Raw genomic sequence first — 25,322 nt, 5'->3', positions numbered from 1 at the left:
GTCAATAGAATGCGCATATCACGCGCATTCTATCACGTGACTATCTACTAAAAATCCGTGATGAGGTAAAGTCATGTTGATGCACGAATGCACGAGGGATTACTTGACTTTACTTAAGTTTGAAATTCAATTCAATATATTTTATTTCCTATAAAACTGAATATTATGAGAGGCGGCACGGTGGCGCAGTGGTTAGCGCTGCTGCCTCACATCACGGCGGACCCGGGTTCGAGTCCCGCTCTGTGCGGAGTTCGCATGCTCTCCCCGTGTCTGCGTGGGTTCTCTCCGGGTTCTCCGGCTTCCTCCCACCTCCAAAAGCATGCGCTTCAGGTTAATTGGCCGGTCCCAAATTGACCATAGGAGTGAGTGTGTGTGTGAATGCTTGTTTGTTTCTGTGTGGCTCCGCGGTACACTGGCGTCGTGCCCGGAGTGTCCCCCGCCTCACGCCCTGAGACTGCCAGGATAGGCACTGGCTACCCCGCGACCTGCGTTAGCGGATTAAGCGGGTTGGAAAATGAATGAATGAATGAATATTATGACAAATAATAATGCAGAATAGAAATATTTAATTCATGCAATTCCAAAATTTTCTGTGCAATAACATCAAAACATTGCAGTAAAAAAAAATGGTGCAACATAAGTATTCACTACACTGAAGATGAATAATAGACCTTGACAAATCATTATAAATGGGTGTGTTACCTTGGTAGCAAGGAAAGAACTCTCACCCCACATTCTACAAAATTCACTTTCAGACTGGTCACTACAGAGAAGAGCATCAAGTGAATACTTACATGATGACTGATTGACAACTACATGCCGGAATGGATGGATAAAGATTATGGCTTAGTCACTGCCAAAATGTAGGCCAGCCTTAGCAGCAGACCTTAAATCTGCTTTATCTGTTGGTAAAGAGAGCTCAGAGGACAACCACACAGGTCTTCTGACCACAACTTCACACCAACTCATACCAGCCACAAATGAAAAAAAAGTTTTCTGACATGCATTACACTTTATCATTAACATTTATCATTTATCATTAATATGAACTGTCCCTCTGATGTACTCATTCCTGATCCTATCCCTCAATGTCACTCCCAAAGAGTACCTCAGCATCTTCTACCTCCAGCTCTCTGTCTTTTCCTCAGTGACACTGTCTCTAGATCAAACAACATCGCTGGTCTCACCACAGTTTTGTACACATTTCCTTTAATTCTAGCTGAAACCCTTCTATCACACCTGACACTTTTCTCCACCTGTTCCATCCTGCCTGTACACGTTTCTTCACCTCTGTTCCACACTCTCCATTACGCTGGACTGTTGACCCTACGTACTTAAAATCCTCCACCTTCTTGAGCTCTTCTCCCTGTAACCTCACTCTTCCACTTGGGTCCCTCTGGTTCACACACATGTACTCTGTCTTACTGCGGCTAACCTTCATTCCTCTCCTTTCCAGGACAAACCTCCACCTCTCTAGTTTCTCCTCCACCTGTCCCTGCTCTCACTACAGATCACAATGTCATCTGCAAACATCATAGTCCATGGAGATTCCTGTCTAACCTCGTCTGTCAGCCTGTCCATCACCATAGCGAACAAGAAGGGGCTCAGAGCTGACCCCTGATGCAGTCCCACCTCCACCTTGAACTCCTCTGTCACACCTACAGCACACCTCACCACTGTCTTACAGTCCTCATACATGTCCTACACCGCTCTAACATACTTCTCTGCTACTCCAGACTTCCTCATACAATACCACAGTTCCTCTCCAAGTACCTTGTCATAAGCTTTCTACAAAAACACAATGCAGCTCCCTCTGGCCTTCTCTGTACTTCTCTATCAACATCCTCAAAGCAAATACTGCATCAGTAGTACTCTTTTTTGGCATGAAACCATACTGCTGCTCACAAATGTTCACTTCTGCCCTTAGTGTAGCTTCCACTACTCTTTCCCATAACTTCATTGTATGGCTCATCAGCTTTATTCCTCTGTAGTTGCCACAACTACAACTATCCCCATCCCTAAGGTAGGGATAAATAGGACCCTTCAGTCCCATCATGAAAATCACACAATAAATAAACCCTAATGTGACTTTTACAGACAAAAATCAATTGTTAGCTATTATGTCTCTGAATTCCCCAAAAATATCAGGGTACTGGAGAGATATTTCCAGTACATATTTTCCATGAGTGATATCAGAGCAGAATGTGCTCAATTATGCACTGAAATGAGTGTATGAAAGACTTCACAAAAATAACATTAAGTGATTAAGTGAAGTAAGTGATTATCAGGTCATATTTGTGGAGATATGAAAGTTTACAGTGCAACTTTGTGCTAAAAAATAACAATAATACAGTTCAGGAAAAAAGGGACCATGACAGAGCAGTGATTAATAGCCACAGAGTTGAAGCAGAGGTGATAATGTTTGAGCAGCAGAATGTATAACATCCAGGGAGATCCAGATTTACCATGTCATACTTGGGTATCACAACTACATGTCAGGCCTCTGTTATAACAACTAACATTCCAAGCATGACGCATAGCTTTAGAAACCCTCTAAAACATACCAACAATGTGCTTGGAGGATACTACCACATTAAACATTATGCAAACAAAACATTTCTACAGAATATAATAATTTTTTAAAAAAAGAAGAAATCCACCCAAAGTAGTGGTAACAGCCTTTACACATGGACAGTCCTCAAAGTACACTGTTCACAACGTCTATGATTAGCAAATGAGTTTTTTTTCAACACTGTTTGGTACAAGCATGGAGCTGTGTTGTTCATGTCTTCAAACAGCTCCTCCTCCCCGCACAACATGATATCATGCTGTGATATCCCATAAGAATGACTTCCTGTGTAGAGTAGCAGAACAGCAGCTTTACTTCACTTCTACTAGTATGCCATGTGACAACCTTCCAGCAATCTTTTCGTTCCAGGAAACAATGTCGTTGGTGTAAATCATGACATTTACATTGATTTGCATCCAACACCCACAGACTAAAGCTTCTAAGCAATATGCAATATGTGAAACAGTCCATAATCCAAAATAATACACTTATCCCATAAGGAAGTTGTACTGGCAATCTTTTTAGGACCTTCTCGCATACACAAAATACATATCGTGATAAAATAAAATTAATCTTTTAACTTATATCATTACATTGCATTTAAGACATGAATTCAAAACACAATGGGAGCACAAATGATGGAACTGAATGAATGTTGACGGAATGCAAAGAACTTGTTTATAGTGTAAGGTGTGTTCTACATAATGGCCATTTATGCTGAATGCAAAATGAAATTAAGTTTTAATCCCTTACATTACGGAATCAATTAAACTGATATAAACGAGATGTTTAGGCAGTCTTGCACAAAAAGAACTGCCAGAAAGTTTCAAAAAGCTTTGTTAATTTTATATTCTGAGTGCGGTACAAGGTAAAGACGTGTCGAATTATACTTATACCATTCTTTTTTTATTCAAATAACTCTACTTGTACGGGAGTGAAGAATGGGTCTAATATTGCTGCCTTTATGACGAGGTAGGAGTCAGCAAAGCTGCACAGACACATGTAGGATTGATGGCATTCATGTAGCTAAATGCGCTAATAAATCAATCCAATTTGATGTATTAAAAGGACATCAATATAGACTACAATGAGCCCTCGCTCATCAAAGCTCGCGACTTCACCTTATCGCGGATTTTTGGTAGGCAGTCACGTGATACTGTACGCACATTCTATTGGCTGACGGCATCCGAAAGTAGCTCGGTTTCGTCAGTCTCGGACTTACATGAGACACAATAGTGCTTTAAACAGTCGATAAGAATGTGGAAAAATGTAATACAGATGGAATCTGGTTTAATATCAGTATGGGGAGGGTCATAAACGTTTAAATTACTGTAAATAATGATACTTTGTTGCTCTATCACGGAATTCATTAATAGCGTTCCTGGAACGCATTAACCGCAAAGAACAAGGGGGCAGACCTTTTACCAGAGAAATGTCATTTCAAAGTAAAACTGAAGCTCCCATGTTTATCTACTTTCTTTTCTCTTGATGTTATTCCTCAGTGCAAAATCACCATGTGGTCAAACATTGCATTTGGCTCCTTAGCTTGCTCACCTTCAAAACATAAGCTCCAGTTTTAGGAGCACTTTTAAGTAACAAAATTAAGCATTAAAGTGGGAAAATGAGAATGATGAGCTAGTCATGTCATTTGAATGGGAAATACCAATCCATACATGTTATCTGCGGGAAAAAATTCGGATAATTCTCCAGTTTGAAATTGTTTAAATGTCTTAAGGATGTGACTGACCTTAGTGTGACTATTCCTTATTAGTTTAGAGCCCTAAAAATTTAAGAATGGACTCAAAAACACATAATGCAGTGGTTCTTAACCTTGTTGGTGGTACTGAACCCTGCCGGTTTCATATGCTCACTCACTGAACCATTCTTTAGTAAAAAAAATTTTTCTTCACATTTAAGACATAAGTACAGTATTTTCCGCACTATAAGGCGCACTGGATTTTAAAACGCATCTGAGAACTCATCTTCAATGAATGGTCTATTTTAAAACTTTTTTCATTTATAAGGCACATTGGATTATAAGAAATTGAAAAATTACAGGGTTTTAGCTGCGGAAAATACTGTATTTGTTTTACTGGTGTATTAAATGAATAGTGCATTAATGTCACCTTTTTCAAAGAACAAAACCAAGACAGTACATGAACTCACATGAAACTCACATGACCTACCTGCAAATCAGTGTGACTTCTGCTGTTGTTATCGAGAGACTAGTTCAGATATGCGTGGCTTCACCTTGGCAAGTGCTTCTCTTACAGTATGTCATTTTCAAGGCAAAGTCTGTCTCCCATCACGTTCCGTTATACAGTACATGTAAATTCACTTTGCACGTATTCGTCTAACCACTTTTTTTTGCTCAACACAGTTACTATGAATTAAAATATTAAGAAAGCAATCAGATGACGTACCATCACTAGGCTTGCACTAGGAGCTAGTACGACTAAGCCACTGTGGCTCAGTGTAAAAGAATTGAGTAAGGCACAAAAAGCTACACTCTGTGTCCAAGACAGTGGTGCAGCATGCAGACGACCAACGTTCGTTGCGAGGGGGGCATGGGGGGGTCCGGGGGGCCTCCCCTGGGAAATTTTTGAGAAAATGGGGTTGTTGTCTTGCATTCTGAGGGCAAAATCTTCTGTTCAGTTTACCTACAAAAATACACTAAAATCAACAGTTCAAGCTGAACTATCTTTATTTCTATTCTACTTAATGCAGGTATAAATGTGAGATTCAACCATTGAAAACTTCCATTCACTATGTGAAGATAGTCATACAAAATATTATTCAATGTTTACTTGCAAGTTTTACTTAGACTACAAGACATTTCAACTTTGACCACCACCAACACCATTGGTATGCCATAGTTTTTTTTTGTTTTTTTTTAATTCAATAACATGATTTTTCATTTCAATTTAAAAAAGGCATAAAAATAGCAAGCGAGGTGAATACACATTTACATGCATCACTGGTTATTCCTGCCGGTCATAGGGAACAGAAGTCTAAGACTACAAACAGGTATTTATAATATCTTTCATTTACCTTCTGATCGGTCTGTCACCACTCCTTCCCCCTCTCAGCATTCACCATTTGTTTATTAATGAGGACTTTAACAGAAACTCTACTATAAAACACTGGATTCTTTTGATCGATCATCCTCACCTTGTCTTACACCAATTCGCGGGTTCAGCTTGTAAAAAAACAATATTTTTGTTTTTCATTGGACGAGAGGAGGTCATGACCCGAGTGCATATTTGATGATCGGGAGCGTTTGGGTCACTTGGGCTATTTCCGTCGGCATGCTTCGGCTAAATTCCGTCAGCATGCGGAAATAGCAGCGCTATTTTCGCTAGCGCCGCTCGCTAGTGGAAGTAGCGGCACTAGCGCCGTTCGCCAGCGGAAGTGGCGGCGCTAGCGCCACTCGCAAGCGGAAGTGGCGGCACTAGCGGAAATAGCGAGCGCTGCTAGCAAGCCTTTTTTCCGTAAAAATAAGAACGCCACTGTGGCTACACAGTCTAAAAACCTTGTAGCCCATCTGGAAATTACTTCACCTATGGCGAAGCGGCGAATGGCTAGCGCAAGCCCAGCATCATGACAGACATAAATCGACTACTGAGTGCGCAAAATCCCCTGTAGCACAGGTAGGCTAATCGATGTAGCGTCATGTGATCACCTGCAGCCAGTGATGGCTAAGGAAGGCGTGTCGTCACGAGTTGACACGATTTGTCAAACGGACACAGTGATTTGTGTATGCTCGACAAAAACACCTGACACATCGTGTCAAGACAAAACATCGTGTCGGGTGTTTTGTCTTGACCTCAGTCTCCACCGATCCCCTGAGACCGACTCACCGAACCCCTAAGGTTCGATCAAACCCAGGTTAAGAACCACTGACAAAATGAGAAGCAACAGTATCCAGGACCAGTCTACAGAAAGCTGACAACTGCTCAGCCAAATTAACTGAAGTGAATGGGCTAATCCTCCCCTAAACAACAGACACCGGGGGTGCTGGCCAGTCTGCATGTGTTTCTAAAAGACAATAATGGAAATTGAAGCACACTGCCCTCCCACTGGGGATCTGGCTGGGGTTTTAACAAGCCCATTTACCAGAATGACTTAATGAACCTGATCCCGGGATAAACTTGGAGATGCTGTGATGAGCAGACTACTGCCAAGCCTCAAATGCCCCTGCAGAACATTTACTGTGTCAGTATAACTGCATTGATGTGGGACTTCGTGAAATCTTGACAACTATTTAAATTTTGATATGAAGGTCTGAACTGTATTTTGTTCCTTTAAATGCTCTGTTTTATGTGGCTGTATGTCTACATTTTTGGTATCTCTTTGATTTTCCAAAAGTTAATGCTTACCTTGTGCCTATGGATTTGAAGGAAGAAGAAAAACATGTCAGGGAGGAGAAGTAGAAGACCTGGAGCATGACTAAGGCCTTGTTCAGACTAGTTGCCTATATCCGATTTTTAGCCCATCCAGATTGATGTTGCATATCTCGTGAGTAGTTTGAACAGTCCCAATCGGATTTTTGCGGGATGGATTGAAACCACATTCGGGAAGTAGTTTTGTGTCGGACAAGGACAGAGGCGTCTGCAGTCTGAACAGCTCCCAACACTCCGATCGGATATGGTGGATCGCAATGTCATATTTGTGACGCGAGAGCAGGGCGCCAGAAGGAAGAGACTGCATATTACTGAGCGGTAAAACACGGAAGAAGAAATTGATGATGTCTGGTGTGTGTGTGCTTTCTCCACCTCTACAGACAGTGATACCACCAATACGCTAAGGTAACAAAACTTAATTTGTCGTCGTTGTTGCCGCAGTCGCAATTACATGACCTCACACATTGCGCGCACTGAACTATGACTCCGGCCTGACGTTGTTGCTACGGCAACCTGTCAGATTGGCCGATAATGTGGCCCAGTCTGAACAGAGCCAGATCAAATTTGGACACTTGCTAAAAACAGTGTGAACAGCCATCCTTAAAAATCAGATATGGAAGGGAATCTGATATGCCTGCAGTCTGAACGGAGCCTAAGGTCTACAGAGGCAGAGCTTTAGAGTGTCAGTAAGTCTGAGAAGCTTTGTCCTAAGAGGAGCATGCGATAATGGGAAAAAGTGATTTAAGAAAGGAGAAGGAGACTCTGTAAGACGGCAAAACTGTGAGGGAAAAATACAACAAAAAGTTGAATTGAATATTAACTGACTGTTAATATTCAATTCAACTGACTGTCCATTCCAAGTATCTGTTTAGTGAAAAGACCAAGACTGCATCCAAAGACAGAAGACCAGTATAAGCCACTGATATTCACAAACCGACAAGAGTATCACTTAAGCAAAATACATTTTGAAACTATGAAATGGTTTTATTATTACAAAAATAAATCAATTGAAGGAACCAGTTATGAGATGCTAATCTTTCAAGTCTGTCCAGCGGCCAGACAGACAGACAAGAATACAAATAAGTAGAAGACAAGGCTGCTTTTTCAGTTCATGACTTCAAACATGACAAATGCAGCACTCGAACTTTTATAATTCTACGTATCACATTTGAGTTTAGACACATGCTTTTAGAATTTGCCAAATTTACTGTGCTAAAATTAAGCACAAAATACATCACAGCAAGTTCACACTAACCTACAAAGAAAACTGATGAAACAAAAGACGGTTACTGATAAATATTCCTGGCTAACCTATATTTAAAATAACACAGCTACCAAACAGTTAACCAGCAACAGATTTGACATGCATCCCTTTTCTTGTAGACAAGACCACAGTAATCATCTTGTCTGCAGCGGTCTTTACCGCTTTGCTGGTCACAGAGGTTGCTGGAGCCTGTCCCAGCTGTCTACAGGTGAGAGGCGGGGTAATCGCGGAGAGACACGAAAGATAAACAAGCCCTCATGCATACACTCACCCCTATGGGTAATTTAGAACTGATCAATTCACCGACATTGTATGTTGTTAGGTGGGAGTAACCCGAAGATAACTCACGCAAACACTGGGAGAACATACAAACTCCACACCGAATGGACTCAAAGCAGAACCTTCTTGCTGTGAGGCGACAGTGCTACCCTATAGTGGCAAGTGCCACTATCAATAGTGGCATTTACCACTATCAACTGAAAAATATTTATTGTGTATGTGAATGTACAATGACTTGTAATTATTATTATTCCATTGTTGAATGAAATCATCTCTATTTCTACCCACTGGGGGCAGCAGTGGTTTAGTAGTAGTGCAGTTCGTCCAATGATCACAAGGTCTGCGGTTCGATTCCCACTCCCACCCAGCCACCCGGAGTGTGAGCTGACAGTGGGAGGTGTCAGCTCACCTCCTGTGCACTGTTGAAGCGCTCCAGAGCAAGGCGCCATCCCCCTTTACAAGTTGCTCACTAGGGCACACCAAGAAGGAGCTGCCCGCCACTCTACCTCCCAATGCATGCCTACCAGCCCCTTGTGTGTGTGTTTGTGTGAGTGAGTACAGGGAAATTACCACATTCTAGTAATCTGTTAGTCAATCACATGCATATACATTAGTGGCAGGGGGAGTGGAGCGGTTGCTTCTATCTGATCAAACATCCTTAATGGATGGAAGTGGATGAAAATATATAAATTGTGAAGCTGACTAATTAACCTGTTTAATATTCCTTAATTTAAAAGTTAAACTGAAGTTTTTTGAATAGAGAAAAGAAAATGCACAAAATGCCAGAATTCTGCCTGGAAAGTCCTGGCAGAGATTTTAAGCATAAAATTAGGGCAGCAACAAAGAAGTTGGTGCAAATAAGGAAAGCAGAAGCATGAGCTGGCAGTGGGTTGCTCTAATAGGTGGAGCCTGGCTTGCTCTATAGCACTCATTTGCACAGGGTGAACCTTAGCAGAGGATGAGGTGCTGTGTCTGGAGAAACAGTTCATTCAGTCATCGTCTAGCCACTTTTATCCGCTGTAGCGGGTTGCCTGATAGACTCATTGCAAACACAATTTACATCTAGCAACGTGGCAATGAAGACACAAGGGGAAAAAAATGGGACACAGAAAAGGAAAAGAACAAATTAACAGTAATTTGCCAAAAAATATTTCACAAGTATATTCATGAGTCCTTCTACAATCCCAAATCTAATCCTGATGTCACCCGATACCAATTGACTTGTTACAACATGGAACATTTTGCACAAATCGTTACTGTCCCCACCTGAAGAATAAAATAACTATTTACAAGAACCTAACTGAAGAATACAACATGAAGTATTAGGAAAGTATCAAATTCTTCAGTACTTTTGAGTTACATTGTGCCCCAACAAAGGCTCATTGAGCACAGTATTATCAGTTTGTCCAAATACATAAACCCTACTGTACTGGTTGTTGTTTGTTTGTTTTATTCCTCTTAATTTTCCCATAAATAAGCGGTGAAACAATTGCACCTCCTAGACAGAAAATGAAACATAATAAGGGTATTAACAATGAAAGCTAACAAGCTAAACCCTGATGGTATGACACTGGCAAGGCAGACATGAGGCAATGGTGGCAGGAGCTGCTGACAGGGCAGCAAGGCTCAGATGGCAAAAAGATACAGTATTTTAACACTTAAAACGGCATTGTAGCAAATGATTTGGGGTCAATTTTGACATAACAGTTTAATGGCCCAAACTTTTGAGGGGTTTGAGAACTGATAAAAATCATAAAGGCCCTGATCTTATCATTATGATGATTTTATTTTTTTCAAATTATATATTTACTGTTTCTTCATCAACTACTCCCACGTTCTCACTTTAGAAAATTCACTTAAACATAAAATACAGCATATACACACAGAGACACAGAGCAAGAGAAATTGAATGAGAGTATGTTCGAAGGCCAGAAGCCAGATGGAAGAAAGTTTGTTACACGCCGGACATCATTTTAACTATAAACTGCAATTTATTATGAGTCCACATACAGACTGTTTCAACATAGTGTGCCACACTTAAGTGTACTGTACTGCTCTAAAGCCCCAGCAGGCATTAGAGCAGTACAGTACACATAACACATCAGAACATATCAGAAATTGAACATGTTTGTACCAACAACCAAAACATTAAATTAAAACTAAAATGTTATTCAGAATGCATTCCTCTACCAAACAATTTTTTCAAAATGTAAGTTCATCCCAACTGATTAATTCAAACACCCAACCACATGTTTTGAACTAATCTACTTAGTAATATGAGTCTGAGTGATGTAAAAAAACATCTCAGAATAGTTTTGAAAGTCTTTGATCTATCCAAGATCTGTGTCAAGACCCATTCCCACCCCTCCTTTGTGGATATCCATTGAGTAGCTTTGCATAATCCCACTGAGTGAAACCAAAGCATTCCCCAGCTCCAAAGTGTATATTTTTGTGACCAGATGCACTTGTAAAAATACTTCTGGAACTCTTTGTGAAGAGTTTGTCTTATTTTTAAGAAGAGGCATCACTGACAACAAATATTTCTGGATATATACGCAGGATGAAGCCATGGACATATGAGGTACTGAGGCTGGAATACAATGTTCCATTGTTGGTAGGAGTGGACAATGCAGCAGTGCACAGTGGGAGAGGGCTGGCTGCAGGTTTGGCAGCAGGCCACTTAAAAAAAATTAGGATTAGGAGGAGGACTCCAAATTCTCTTCCAATATGTCTTGTTATTCTTATTAACTGCTTCTGAGCATATTTGAGCATTGGCAAGTTGATAAAGACGTTGACAAGTTGATAAAGACGTCTTTGCTTCAGAAAAAAACACTTCAAAGACAGTAGTAGAGTTATCAGGTAGCGGCCAGGGTGGCTAAGATGGATGTATTTTTCAGTTATTGTTTGATGACATAAAAACTAATTACATTATTATAGTACTGTATTTATCATATTGTGAAATGCAAAGGTGACATCCTCTAGAATTGTTATTAGATATCTGAAGCAGCAAATCCTAAACTGCTGTCAGGGACACACAAAGATAGCCCTCTACTTAATCTACTCCTTTTCCTAATTTGACCATCCCTCTGAAAACCTCTGTCACACCTAAAGCACACCACCTTACTGCCATCAGCCCTCCCTCATACATGTCCTGTGATGCTCTGACATACTTTGCAGACTTCGCATTAACATACTTCCTCTGTTGGCAACCCAATATGCTTTTTTCAAATCCACAAAGACATTGCTTTTTCCTAACATGAAACCATAGTGTGGCTTACTGATCTTCCTCTCCTCCTAATGTAATCTACTACTCTTTGCTGAATTCTTTTCCACAACCTCATGCTATGGTTCATCAACTGTATTCCTTTCTTTACTACAGCTATGAACATTTTTGTTCTTGAAGGTGGGAATCCTCTCACTTTCCAGGATTGAGATATTCAGGCCCCGTCCACACGATGACGGATTTTTTGAAAACGCAACTTTCCTGTTGCGTTTATGCCTTCCGTCCACACGACAACGCAGATATCCGGAACAAAAACGCAACTTTTTAAAAACGCTGGCCGAGGTGGATCTTTTTTAAAACGCTGGGTCTACGTTGTCGTGTGGACGGCCTATCCGCGACTTTTTAAAAACGCTGACATCTTGCCTGCAATGAAAACCGCCGTGACATCATTTATGGGCCCGTGTGTTGTGACAAAAAAACACGGAGGATTCCTACTGGATAAAATTTGACTCAATACTGCCACCACATGGTTTGGCGTGCTTATAGCCATCTTTGAAAACGCACTGCTGCGTTTACGTGTGGACAGAGATTTTTTTTAAAACGCTGTCGTGTGGACGCAAATCATTTTCGATGCATTTTTAAAAAGTTCCGTTTTTAAAAAAATCTGTCATCGTGTGAACGGGGCCTCAGCCTAGTCATAAAAACTACTGCCATCTCACCTGAACATTATCATACTTCTGCAGGTATGTTGTCTGTACCAGCAGCCTTCCCATTCTTTAATGCTGTCCTGACGTCATTCTTCATTCTCATTTGCTTCACTTCCTGATCTACCACTTTCACATGCTCTGCTCATCTCTCTCCCATTTTACTCATTCACCAGCTCCTCGTAGTACCAGTTCCTTCAACATTCTCTTGTCATGAGTAAGTGAGTTATATACAGAACTGCACCATTGTCTTTAATAGAGCAATTTATCATTGTCACAGCTTTGTGAACCGTTCTATATTTAAATGTGGTATGAGGAACATGGTGGTGTTGGGCAATTTGCTGAATACTAAGAGAAAATTGGCCTTGCAATCATCCTTGAAAAAAGTATTATGAATCACATTTTTCAATAGACCAAACCATCAGTTAAAGATACTGAAGACAAGCATGCATCAGTCCTTCAATGTACACTCAATGTTGAGGTTTACCTTGCTGGGTCTACGTTGTCGTGTGGACGGCCTATCCGCGACTTTTTAAAAACGCTGACGTCTTGCCTGCGACGAAAACCGCCGTGACATCATTTATGGGCCCGTGTGTTGTGACAAAAAAACACGGAGGATTCCTATTGGATAAAATTTGACTCAATACTGCCACCACATGGTTTGGCATGCTTATAGCCATCTTCGAAAACGCACTGCTGCGTTTACGTGTGGACAGAGATTTTTTTAAAAAACGCTGTCGTGTGGAATCATTTTCGATGCATTTTTAAAAAGTTCCGTTTTTAAAAAAATCCGTCATCGTGTGAACGGGGCCTCAGCCTAGTCATAAAAACTACTGCCATCTCACCTGAACATTATCATACTTATGCAGGTATGTTGTCTGTACCAGCAGCCTTCCCATTCTTCCCATTCTTTAATGCTGTCCTGACGTCATTCTTCATTCTCATTTGCTTCACTTCCTGATCTACCACTTTCACATGCTCTGCTCATCTCTCTCCCATTTTACTCCTTCACCAGCTACTCGTAGTACCAGTTACTTCAACATTCTCTTGTCATGGGTAAGTGAGTTATATACAGAACTGCACCATTGTCTTTAATAGAGCAATTTATCATTGTCACAGCTTTGTGAACCGTTCTATATTTAAATGTGGTATGAGGAACATGGTGGTGTTTGGCAATTTGTTGAATACTAAGAGAAAATTGGCCTTGCAACCATCCTTGAAAAAAGTATTATGAATCACATTTTTCAATAGACCAAACCATCAGTTAAAGATACTGAAGACAAGCATGCATCAGTCCTTCAATGTACACTCAATGTTGAGGTTTACCATGCTGCAAACGCTTCAGACGTGTTTCATGTCTGACCTCAGACTACTTGTAAACTGAAATGACACACCCATTTTCATACATGCAAAGCTACGAAAGCTATTATACAAAGAGATGCACGTCTCATAGGGCTCCAGCTCACAACAAACAAGATTCCCAGACCTGTGATTCATAATGTGCTATGTGCAAAACACCCAACACGGATTTTAAAGAAAGGGCTAGTGTGCCACAAGTATGCAAATAAAAAAAGCACAAGTAGTAACAGTATTTTGTGCTGTGACCTGGAAGAAGTGAAATTTTTGCATTTTGAGAGAAGATATAAAACTTATCAGGAAAAGCACAACCACAGTATTGAAGGTTTTTATATGATTCAGTGGTTGCTACTAGTCCTATAAAATCTCTGTCTCATTAACTCCCTCCCCGCCTCCCAAAATGTCAGCATCCTGCATACCAGTTGTCTTTTTGCTGCAGCCACACACAGCCTTTACTTCAGACTGGAAAGCTGTAATTTTTGTTAATTCATCACCCTGGCCATCCATGTCTGTGTACTTTTGCATTAGTAATGTTAACATCTATTTGCTGTTTGGGCCTCGTTGCAGCATCTACTTTTAGCATGATGCGAAGGCATTGCTGCAGAGAAAACACAAGGAGCATGGCCACAGGATGTCTGAAAATACACAAGGCTCACCACATACTGGGCAGCCTGAAAAAGTGCACGACAAGAAATGACAGACACTTAACGGCACTGATACTGAGTCTGAGTACTAACAAAAGAAACCCCACTCTTCTTGAATATTAAGAAAAAATATTTTTGTGAAAATATTGTGATCAGTACATCAGTGGCGGGATCGTGGTTTGTCCTTGAACTCATCTACAGGCTGAAGAGTTTGTCTGAAAAAAGGGGTGGAATGAAGCTAAATCAGTGGTTCTTAACCTGGGTTCAATCGAACCCTAGGGGTTTGGTGAGTCGTTCTCAGGGGTTCGGTGGAAATGGAGGTCAAGACAAAACACCTGACACGATGTGTCGGGTGTTTTTGCCAGACATACACAAATCACTTCTGTGTACGTTTGACACATCGTGTCAACTCGTGATGACACGCCCCCCTTAGCCATCACTGGCTGCAGGTGATCACGCTACTGGGCTTGCACCAGGAGCTAGTATGACTAAGCCACTGTGGCTCAGTGTAAACGAATTGAGTAAGCCACAAAAAGCCACATTCTGTGTCCAAGACAGCAGCTTGCTATAATAGCAAGTAAAACTTACAGTCCTACAAAATATTACTCAATGTTTACTTGTATCTTCACATAGTGAATGCAAGTTTTCAATTGTTGGGGGGTTTAAAACCACACTTGTCGTGGGGTGTGTGTGTGGGGGGGGTATAAATGTGAGATTCAACAATTGAAAACTTGAATTCACGATGGGAAGATAGTCATACAAAATATTACTCAATGTTTTACTTGTACTAGAAGACATTTTAACTTTGACTTAGACACTTCGATTTTAATAAATTTCATGCTTGGTATTACTCAATGTGTACTTGTAAGTTTTACTTACTATTATAGCAAGCAAGGTGAATACACATTTACATGCATCGCCGTCCATAGGGATCAAAAGTCTAAGACTACAAAAAAGTATTGATAATATCTTTCATTTACCTTCTGATCAGTCTGTACCACTCCTACCCCCTCTCAGCATTCACCATTTGTTGTTCAATTTGAGTTTTAATGCAAAATCTACTATAAAACACTCTATTCTCATTTTCTTTCGATCTATCATCCTGGCCTTGTCGTACACTAATTCGCGGGTTTACCTTGTAAAAATAGAATTCTTGTTTTTTCATTGGACGAGAGGAGGTCATGACTCAAGTGCATATTTAATGATTGGTAGCGTTCAGGTCACTTTGGCTATTTCCAACGAAGAAGAAGAAAAGGAAAAAGACGAAGATGACGAAAAAGACGATTTTTTTTTTTTGATTTTTGCAAAAACACTTTAATCCCATACAAACATTTTACGATTTTACATTAGATGAAATCACTAAAGTGCTTAAGAAGATTTTGTGCAAAAAAAACATTTAACAATTTTCATTAGATGAAACTTCAAAAACACTAAACAACAATAAACAAAAGGGAAGTACAATTTAAAAATTAGTGCATTACATCAGGAAGTTTGCAAAAGTGAGGTGATCATCAACTAAAGTGCATAGGACATTTTTGTAACACCAGATGTTCCTAAAGAAGACGAAGAAGAAGAAGACAAAGAAGATGCGCGCCGCCTAGCGAGTGAAAAAGTTTGTTTTCTTATGTTATCGGATTTTCGCGAGTCCAAGAAAAGTTGTAAGTTTTAGCCTTTTTTTCCCTAAAAATAAGAACGCCACTGTGGCTACACAGGCTATAAACCTTGTAGCCACTCTGGAATTTACTTCACCTATGGCGAAGTGGCGAATGGCTAGCGCAAGTCCAGCGCTACATCCATTAGTCTACATGGGATTTTGCGCACTCAGTCGAATTATGCCTGTCATGATGGTACGTTATCTGATTGCTTTAACATTTTAATTCATAGTAACTATGCTGAGCATAAAAAGAAAGTGGTTGGACGAATAAGTGCAACGTGAATTTACACGTACTGTATAACGGAACGTGGTGGGAGTCAGCGTTCTGTATTATTTGCAATGTCAAGCTGAGCAACTCTAGTCTTGTACTGGCAAAAATAAAGGAACACTTCCTTAAGCTGCATGGAAAACAAAAGAAACAGACTTTGCTGTGATAATGACATACTGTAAGAGAAGCACTTGCCAAGATGAAGCCACGCATATCTGAACTGGTCTCTCAATAACAACAGCAGAAGTCACACTGATTTGCAGGTAGGTGATTTCATGTGATTTTGTGCACTGTCTTGGTTTTGTTCTTTGAAAAATGTGACATTAATGCACAATTCATTAAATACACCAGTAAAACAATACTTATGTCTTTAATTAAAAAAAACCAAAAACCAAAAAAAACCAACTCTTTTTACTAAAGAAGGTTTCGGTGAGTGAGCATTTGAAACCGGCAGGGTTCGGTACCTCCAACAAGGTTAAGAACCACTGAGCTAAATGGTAACGTTTTATCTAAAGTTATACAGTATTATATGCATCTGTTATGTTATTGTCTGTTTTAAATACAGTGTTTACAAGAATACTACAGAATTGGTTGCTGTTAAAGCTTAAGAACATTTTGTATACTCACTTTCCATTGGGGGTTTGGGAAAGTACATAAAGAAAACAGTTTTAATTTGTGGATAAATTGTCCCTTTAAAATTATAGAGTCTATTTAAGAAAAGTGACTGTAACAAGGAAAGAGGGACATTGGGTTAGGAAACCATTTCATATTACACATCATGTTGAAGCATCCCTCAATTGTGTGGGTGTCTGACTTCCCGTGTACTGGTTTCGCCTGAGCAAGTCTGTCTGATGATGAAATATAGGACCTATGAGAACTGAAGCCCAGAAACCAGCAAAAAATAATTAAACACTGTAGTAACACTGATCGGTCACTGTCCTCTCTGTCATTCTACTTGTGAACGCAAGCTTTCCCACTACTACACTGCCCTATGATGACATTTATATGTCCCCAGGTTCTCAGCTTCTATTCTACAAACAAGGTTCAAGAACATGGCCTATAGTATTAGTCACAAATATGCCACAAATATGATGATAAATTACAGGAAGACCACTTAGCTCTGTAAGGATCCTCAATTCTGTACTCCACTACAAAAACAGAGTCATCTTTTTTTTAAAAATATAAAATGAATACTGATGTATTTTCTCTTTTTCCTCATTTAAGAAATGAGATACACTGATATTACTACTGTTTCACTAATGGATATTTATGGAACTTAAGATGATTTTGCACTTTGGTCCAGCATGAAGTCATTTGGTAGCCACACCACCCCACTTTCCATGAAGGTGCATTAGAATCACTAAACCCATTTTGTATGTTGTGGTAGCAAGTAAATAGTGGCTACATGTTTGCAGAAACAAGGAATTAAGCACATTTAGTACAAAGACAAAATCTATGGAGCTAAAATTATTTTTTTTAAATGTACCCTGTCATTTGCATGTGCTTTCCTCAAAGGATCTTTCACATGTTGTCAAGGCTTTGTCAGTTCTATTACCTGGGGTCTCATACGATGATTTAAATGGGTTTTTGGTTTTATTTTTAGATCTGAGACTTAATTTTATAACTAATATAACGGCCGGTACACAAGATGAGTTTAAAACAGCTCCAACTGCCTGGGTAATTTATATTTGTTGCGCTAAGGGCTGGGCCATGTGTGTCACTACCATGCAACAGACAAGCCCAACAGGTCGCTTATGCTTGCTCTGGAGGGTCTAACTACCTCTCACTGCAGCTAGTAAAACGAGCAGAAGTCATGCTGCTGTTTGGTCAATTTTAATCAGGGCTTTGAACCAGAATTTTTTGCCAATCGGTTCGTTCTGAACATAAACGGAATTATAACGTTTCCGGTTTTGCGTTCCACCCATAAACTGACGTTCCTGAACCAGTTAATAACGTTCCTTGTTAATATAAATATGTAGGTGCCGTATTTTGCGCACCATAAGACGCAATTAAAAGCATTAAAATTTCTCAAAAATCAACACTGCTCCTTTTAACATTAAGCGTCTTATGTGTACACCGAGTTTCAAAATCTGTAAAAATGTTTTTCTGTGATTTTAGTCAGCGATGCCCCAGATCGACCATTTTCCACCGACATAGGACGTAATACGCCACTACGTACGCCGGCAGCAATGGACCAATTAGAGAACATGATGCGAGGCTACGTCCAGCACAACTCCGGTAGCTATCGGTATACATTAAATGCCGGTATTGTACCACAGGTATACTGCATGATCACATTTGTTTGGCTAAAGACCCTCGACAATGGCGTCAGTGAAGAGACACGCTTACGACGCAACATTTAAACTCCAGGCTATCAGTTCTGGTTATTCCGTTTCACGTAAAGAGACCGGCTGGCTTTTTTCACGCTTCGCCATCTCTCTTGATCGATGACTCCATGCACGCCCATACCACCGCTTCTAAAAAAACCACGTCAAGCGGCTGAATTCGGAGCTTGCCATCATCCTGGGAGGATTAACGAAAGAACTCCAACCGCTGGACATCAGTGTAAACAGAGCCTTTAAAGTCAAGCTGCGTGTGTCGTGGAGCGATGGATGAGAAACGTGAACACACGTTTACCAGGACTGGAGGCAGTGCCGAGCCAGTTACACCGTGAGTTACACCACAATATGTGCGTGGATTGCGGATGCCTGGAGTAAAGTGCCTGCTTCGACTTTTGTCAGATATGTTTCACAAAAGCTGGCATCATTACTGGGCAGCCACCCAGAAACCAGACGGTCAGCGATAGTGAAATTGCCAAGCTATTCAATACAGACCGAAGATGAGGACTTCGCAGGGATTTAGCACAGATTTATCAAAAAATAAAGAAATAAAAACACATTTAAACAACAATGTTGGCGTATTTTTTAAAATTTAAATACGTAGTACAATACAGTTCAACCACAGTCACCTTTTTGCTTCCGTTAGCAAGCATGCACCGAACAATAAGGTGCACCTTGTGTAAAAGTAGAGAGAGTAGAGTATAACTTTATTCATCCCTTAAAGGAGGTTCCGTCACGCAAATTGATTTCTCCGTCCCACACAGCATAGTAAGTACAGTACACAAAACACAGAAAAAGCACACAGAAAGCACCAGCACATAGAAAATAGCACATCGAAGTACAGAAGTAAACTCCGTAATCTAGATTGTGCCTCTTTATACAATGTGCCGATGGTGCGCAAAATATGGTAACTTAAGGACTTTTAAATTGGCAAATAAAGCAATTAGTTTATACGTATACCATAGACTATGATTATACTGTAGATATGCACCCTACCCTACAGTAAACAGTACAACAGGACTACACCACTACTTTATGCAAGTTATATCACTGTAGTTAAGGCTTATGCCTCCTACTTAGACACTACATGAAATAAGACAAGAATAACTTCCACCATGTCATTTATTGCTGAACAACAGATCTTCTTTGTGCTTCTCCCATAGCTCGATATTACTACAAAGCGCTGGCAGTACGGGAACACACTGCACTGACAATGACTGCAGCCAATGAGTTAATGTCTAAATCCTACATTTTTAAGATTGACACACTGCAGTGTTTACCAGTTATGATTAAATTGTGACTGGGAGACTGTCCTTTTCTTAACTGCCGCTGATAGCTGCTACTTCTCTCTACTCTCATCCCACGTCCAGTGAATGACAGGAAGTGAAACATGAGGTCAAATATTTTTTTCAAGAACGGAAAAAAAACCCTGTATTAACCGGTTTACAATTATTTTCTGTTCCGATTCTGTTACGAAACATTAAAAAATATAAAGTTTTCGGTTTTGTTTTCGTTCCTGCCCAAATACCAAAAGTTTCTGGGGTTTTTTTATTCCATGAAACTGTTCAAAGCCCTAATTTTAATAAGATAGAATTACGTAGGTGAGTCTTGTGACGAGAAACTTAATTAGATCAAAACATAATTTGAAATTTAAGGGGAGAAAAGGAAAAATTGTCAATATTTTTGTTGAATGGAAATGCATTTACAGCTTGCATCCCAGAATGTATGCTGTCTGACAATCGTGCATCCCTGTCAAAAAACGTGCGTCAAATACGCAAGGACGCACGTAAACAAGAACACTGTAACATGTATGGATACATACAGTACAGTAAGGACCACTGTCTGGTACAAAGCAGCTCACCTCTCTGCTTGAGAAGAGCACAAAGTGATAGCTGCAACAAACGGCAAAATACCAAAATTTATGGAATACAAATTGTCACACAATTTCATAAAATTATTTACCGCTGTTTAAGAAGGGTTCTTCCAGGACAGGCAAAGCCTCAAGGCCAATTGTTTTTGGTCAAACTTGTTATTTCTTTAATTTTATAAAGTTCTCTCCCTGGTATTTTACTATACAAATACTAAAATATTACAATGTAATTTAATGAAGAAAATTATAATTGATATAAGAAAGAGGCAAACTTGTACCACTTCAAGAACAGCCTTTTCCAGCTACAGACAGTAGACTGTAGACCATGCATCGCCTTGATCCCACCAAGTTCATTCATTTTCTTCTGCTGTATCCGCCACAGCGGGTCACAGGGAACTGCAGCCTGTCCCAGCTGGCATAGGGCGTGAGGTGGGGGAAACTCCTGGCACGATGCCAGTGTGCCGCAGAGCCACACACACACACACACACACACACACACACCTTCGGGCATTTTGGGACCGGCCCATTAACCTGAAGTGCATGTTTTTGGAAGTGGGAGGAAGCTGAAGAACTTGGAAAGAACCCATACAGACAGCATGGAAACTCCGCACAGAGCAGGACTCCAACCCAGAACCACCTTGTTGTGCTGCGACAGCGCTACCCACTGCGCCACCGTGCCGCCCCACCAAGTTTGTTATTGTAATTATAGATTGAAATTTAATATTTAATGACTTATGAACAATTCAGCTAACAAGCAACCTCTCAGAAACTTTTGTAATTCAGATAGTTCATATTTCAAGGATTGATGTACTTGAATAAAATTTAAATATAGCTTCATTATCTGTACATCCACCACAGTGGAAAAAGATATAAATTTGATTCTTGATTTGTTTTATACCTCAGTGAAAACAATCCAGAAGTAATTCAAGTTCATCACTTTTATTTTCTAGAAACTTTGACGGGGATTTTTTAGTCGGGGCTAACATGATGAAATAAAGATTACCTTACTACCAGTGGGAAACCTAAGCCTGGCAGATACACACAACCAACCATTTCTGACAGTGATGGATGAAAGGCACACATCAAGCTCCTAAAAGTTAAAATTGCACAAGTATGTTGTGAATGGCATCAGCATCTCAATGTCATGCCACATCAAGGCATTGGGTAGTCCACTTACAATAATATACTAAACCTGTACTAAACCATGTCTTGAAATTATTTTTCAATATGTGATCTCCGACAGTTGTTCCTGTGTCAGCAGTGAGATTGTTCTGAACTTCTAGAGAACTTTAAGATGCTGATATGGTCAGAACATGCTCTGCTGATTGCATGGTCAATGTACTGGGACACATAGGAGCCTGTCCTGTTCTATAAAATACAGCGTGGATAAAAAAGTAGCTGTAGTTAGCATTAAGCAATCATAAACTGACTACCAGCTGACCAATTACAGCTGAGATGTTCCCTGATATTGTGACGTGGGGGAAAAAAACCCTATACATGTGTCTTTATCTATATCCACACCAAAATTAAATGGGCTCTTTCCAGGCCAATGTCATTCCACCAAATTTGATGGAAATACATCCAGTAATTCCTGTGTAATCCTGAAAACAACCAACCAGTGAACAAATGGAAGAAGATCAAGATATAACCTCCCTGCAAATGTAACTGAGTGAAAATAATCTTCAAATAAAATTGCTTGTTGGTTGCAGCTCTGCTTCAGTCTTCATACAAGAAATAAACAAAATATGGCCGGCATCGCATGAGGTGGTCTAAGCCCACCATTATAAAGAAGAAATTCCATGTTTATTATGTAGTTAGCAGTAATAGCCAGTCACAAAGACTAATTCAAAGATAACTCACCAAACCTCTCAGACTCAGTTGCAAAACTTGAATAGTCAGTAAGGTTTCAATCAATGCACAATGAAATGTGAGTGTTAAAACAACAAGCCATACCTCATAGGACCAGACACACTGAACACCAGCAAATCGTCTGACACAGCGTCCCACCTCCACGTCCTCGTGGGTGGTGTACATCTCCTGAAGACACTCTCGGATGTGTGGCACCATCCTCTTTAGGACCTCACGGCTCATGATGACCCCAGGGCCCCCCATACAAAAGTTTTCCCCAGGCTCCAGTGCCAGTTTACCCAGTTCATCTCGGGCCCCCATGCCTGTTTGGCCCAGGAAAATGGCCTTGCTGCTATTGAGACTTCGCAGGAAGTTCTCCAGCTTCTCGCTCTTGATATAGACATCATCATCAGCTCTCATAAACCATTCATACTTGTCTAGGTAATGGTCATGCATGTACTTTAGCATCATGAATGACTTCTTTTGAGGTGGGTAGGAGTCATCTACATTCCTCAGGGCCACTATGGGAATGGGTATAGAGGTGTCCGAGCCTTCGCTGGAGAAGAATTCCACATGACCTGGAATTGTCTGCGCCCATGTTCTGAAAATACACACATACACACACATGATTATCTGTAACAACACAAAATAACTAGGAACTTCTCTGTAGACAAACAGACATGAAAGGCTAATGTAATGTAATGCCTGTACATTGTCTAGATTGATGTGCATAGATGTGGTGTAAATCAAAGAAAAAAAATACATAAGTTATAATTTTATGCACACTTTTAAACATTCTTGAAACACCATTAAAAAAATCTATGATCATTAGCAAACTGTAGGCAACATTTGAAGTGATCATTTTTAATGAATACATGGTTATCAGCAATGTTACCGTATATATGATATATACATTATATCATACATAATGTATATATAGCTCATATATCACACACACACACACACACGCACACGCACACAAAGCAGCCTGTCGGTAGAAAACTGCAGTCCTGTCAATGTCATCATGCTAGGTACTAGTGCCATAATTCTGTAGCACAGAACTGCAGTTTTGAATCCAAGTCTGATCAGAAAAAAACATAAAATATCACATCCCAGTAGCACACCAACTTTCAGTAAACTTGGCTGCGTAACAGCTGTTGCAAGCAACTCCACTAGATTAAAGAGCTAGAGAAGCCATAAACATCAATGCCAATCACTGCTGGTCTTTTCATACTGCACTGGGTTTCTGTGATCATGGCCCTGTTCACATTGTCAGATGGGCAATTACAAAATGTAACTGAAAGACACAGACCATTCAAATCAACTGTCCATCTTACATTTGGGGAAATTTGGTTATTGCTCTTATTTTGTTTTACCCTTCATGACAGGAAAGATTGGAAAGTAGCTTCACACTATTTTGCAGTAAGTCAAATCTTCGAAGTGGATGTGTTAATGTGAGAGGCGTTTTCTCCAGTCAGGGTTTAACTAATTCAATAGAACACAACAGCTTGTTCCGTGTTCCATTGACATGACACATCAGGCTGAACACAGCCTCAATTAAAATTCTTTTAAAAAAAGAAAAAAAGGGGGGAAACAAGGAACATCAACATGTAGAAAGACATGTCTGTAAGAGAAGCATGTCTCAGATCATTAACTTTATCTACATCTTCTATAAAAAGGATAAGTGGGAGTAGTCCGCAAAGACTTCTTGGTTGCTGAAGAAACACTGAGAGGGGGCTGCGGCAGAATGAGAAGATTCTCATGAACTAAGCTATGAGCTAGTCCTTAAACATGTTAACACTACTAAAACTATTTTGAGTTGGTTCCTCTTGTAAATGGATTGGCACCATGTACTTCAAGTAAAACTGTCAGTTTGACTTATTTATCTATCTGCATTTCTTTGCCTGTGAAGTTTATAATCACAGAAAAAACCCCAAGCATTGCAAGTATGTTTGCCGTGAAGACACAATGCTAGCTTTCCTTCAGACTACCTTGAAGCCTGCACGAGAATACTAGTGAATCCTCAGAGGTTTGGCATTTAAATCTAGTGGAATCTAAACAAACTTTAATACTCTCGATTCCTGTGAACTGACAACGACTGTGGGACACAGCAATGAGCTCATGTATCTGGACCTTCTTGCAGATAGATACAGTATGTCCCAAACATTAACTGAATAAGAATGGAGAGACTGACTTACCATCAACTATTTACCCCAGTCCTTTTAATATCAGTTTTAAAATTTCCAAAAATATCAAAAGCTCCTCTTCAAAGTACATAATCATGGTGAACTTGTAATGATGGACAATAAAGAAATACATATACTGTAATTATTTGATAACAGTAAAAAGTACCAATTCAGTTCTTGGCGATAGTGTTGAAAGTTTTGTTCAGAAATACTGAATTGTATTAGAGACCGCCCCAGATATTAAACTACAAACCAGAATGAGTCTAAATTCAATCAATAATGATGGGAAAAAATAACTCGAAATTACAAAAATCCCTAAAAAACAAATAATTTGGTGTTCTGACTGACGTGTGCAAAAGGTTTTGCGACAGTATATTGCAGTTTTAGAGCTATGCTTGGGAAACGAAGATGGTCAGAAGTGACCCCATCCTTACATCCTTTTCTACTTCTTTTGTGATTTCTCCAGCACCTGCTGCTTCACAAAGTGCTGTTTGCTTGGTCGTACACAATTTATTATATTGTCCTATGTCCAGTTACATCACACAATGTCATTGGGTCTTCAGCAATAGAATCATTTATTTATGGTACCTGAACCTCTCATCAGTCATCAGAGCAGCAGTCATTCATGACAACATGAGATCTTTCGTCTAATTTCCCAGGACTTATTCTGGACATAATTGATCAAATATTTTGACAAAGCAAAAACTCCAACAAA

The 25,322-nt window shown here is 40.0% G+C and overlaps 1 protein-coding gene across 1 annotated transcript in view; it reads right to left on the bottom strand.

Annotated features, from left to right (window-relative positions):
- Positions 1–25,322, bottom strand: part of chsy1 (chondroitin sulfate synthase 1) — a 50,173-nt gene that overhangs the window by 23,365 nt on the left and 1,486 nt on the right. The window contains exon 2 of the mRNA XM_068313041.1: positions 22,527–23,022. Within this exon, the coding sequence (XP_068169142.1) occupies positions 22,527–23,022 (496 nt within the window). The remainder of the gene's footprint in view (positions 1–22,526; positions 23,023–25,322) is intronic.

This window comes from Antennarius striatus, chromosome 1, assembly GCF_040054535.1.
Source record: "Antennarius striatus isolate MH-2024 chromosome 1, ASM4005453v1, whole genome shotgun sequence".
In the NCBI taxonomy this organism is placed as follows: Eukaryota; Metazoa; Chordata; class Actinopteri; order Lophiiformes; family Antennariidae; genus Antennarius; species Antennarius striatus.
The sequence above is the reverse complement of the archived record's forward strand: the minus strand, read 5'-3'. Positions and strand labels throughout refer to the sequence as shown.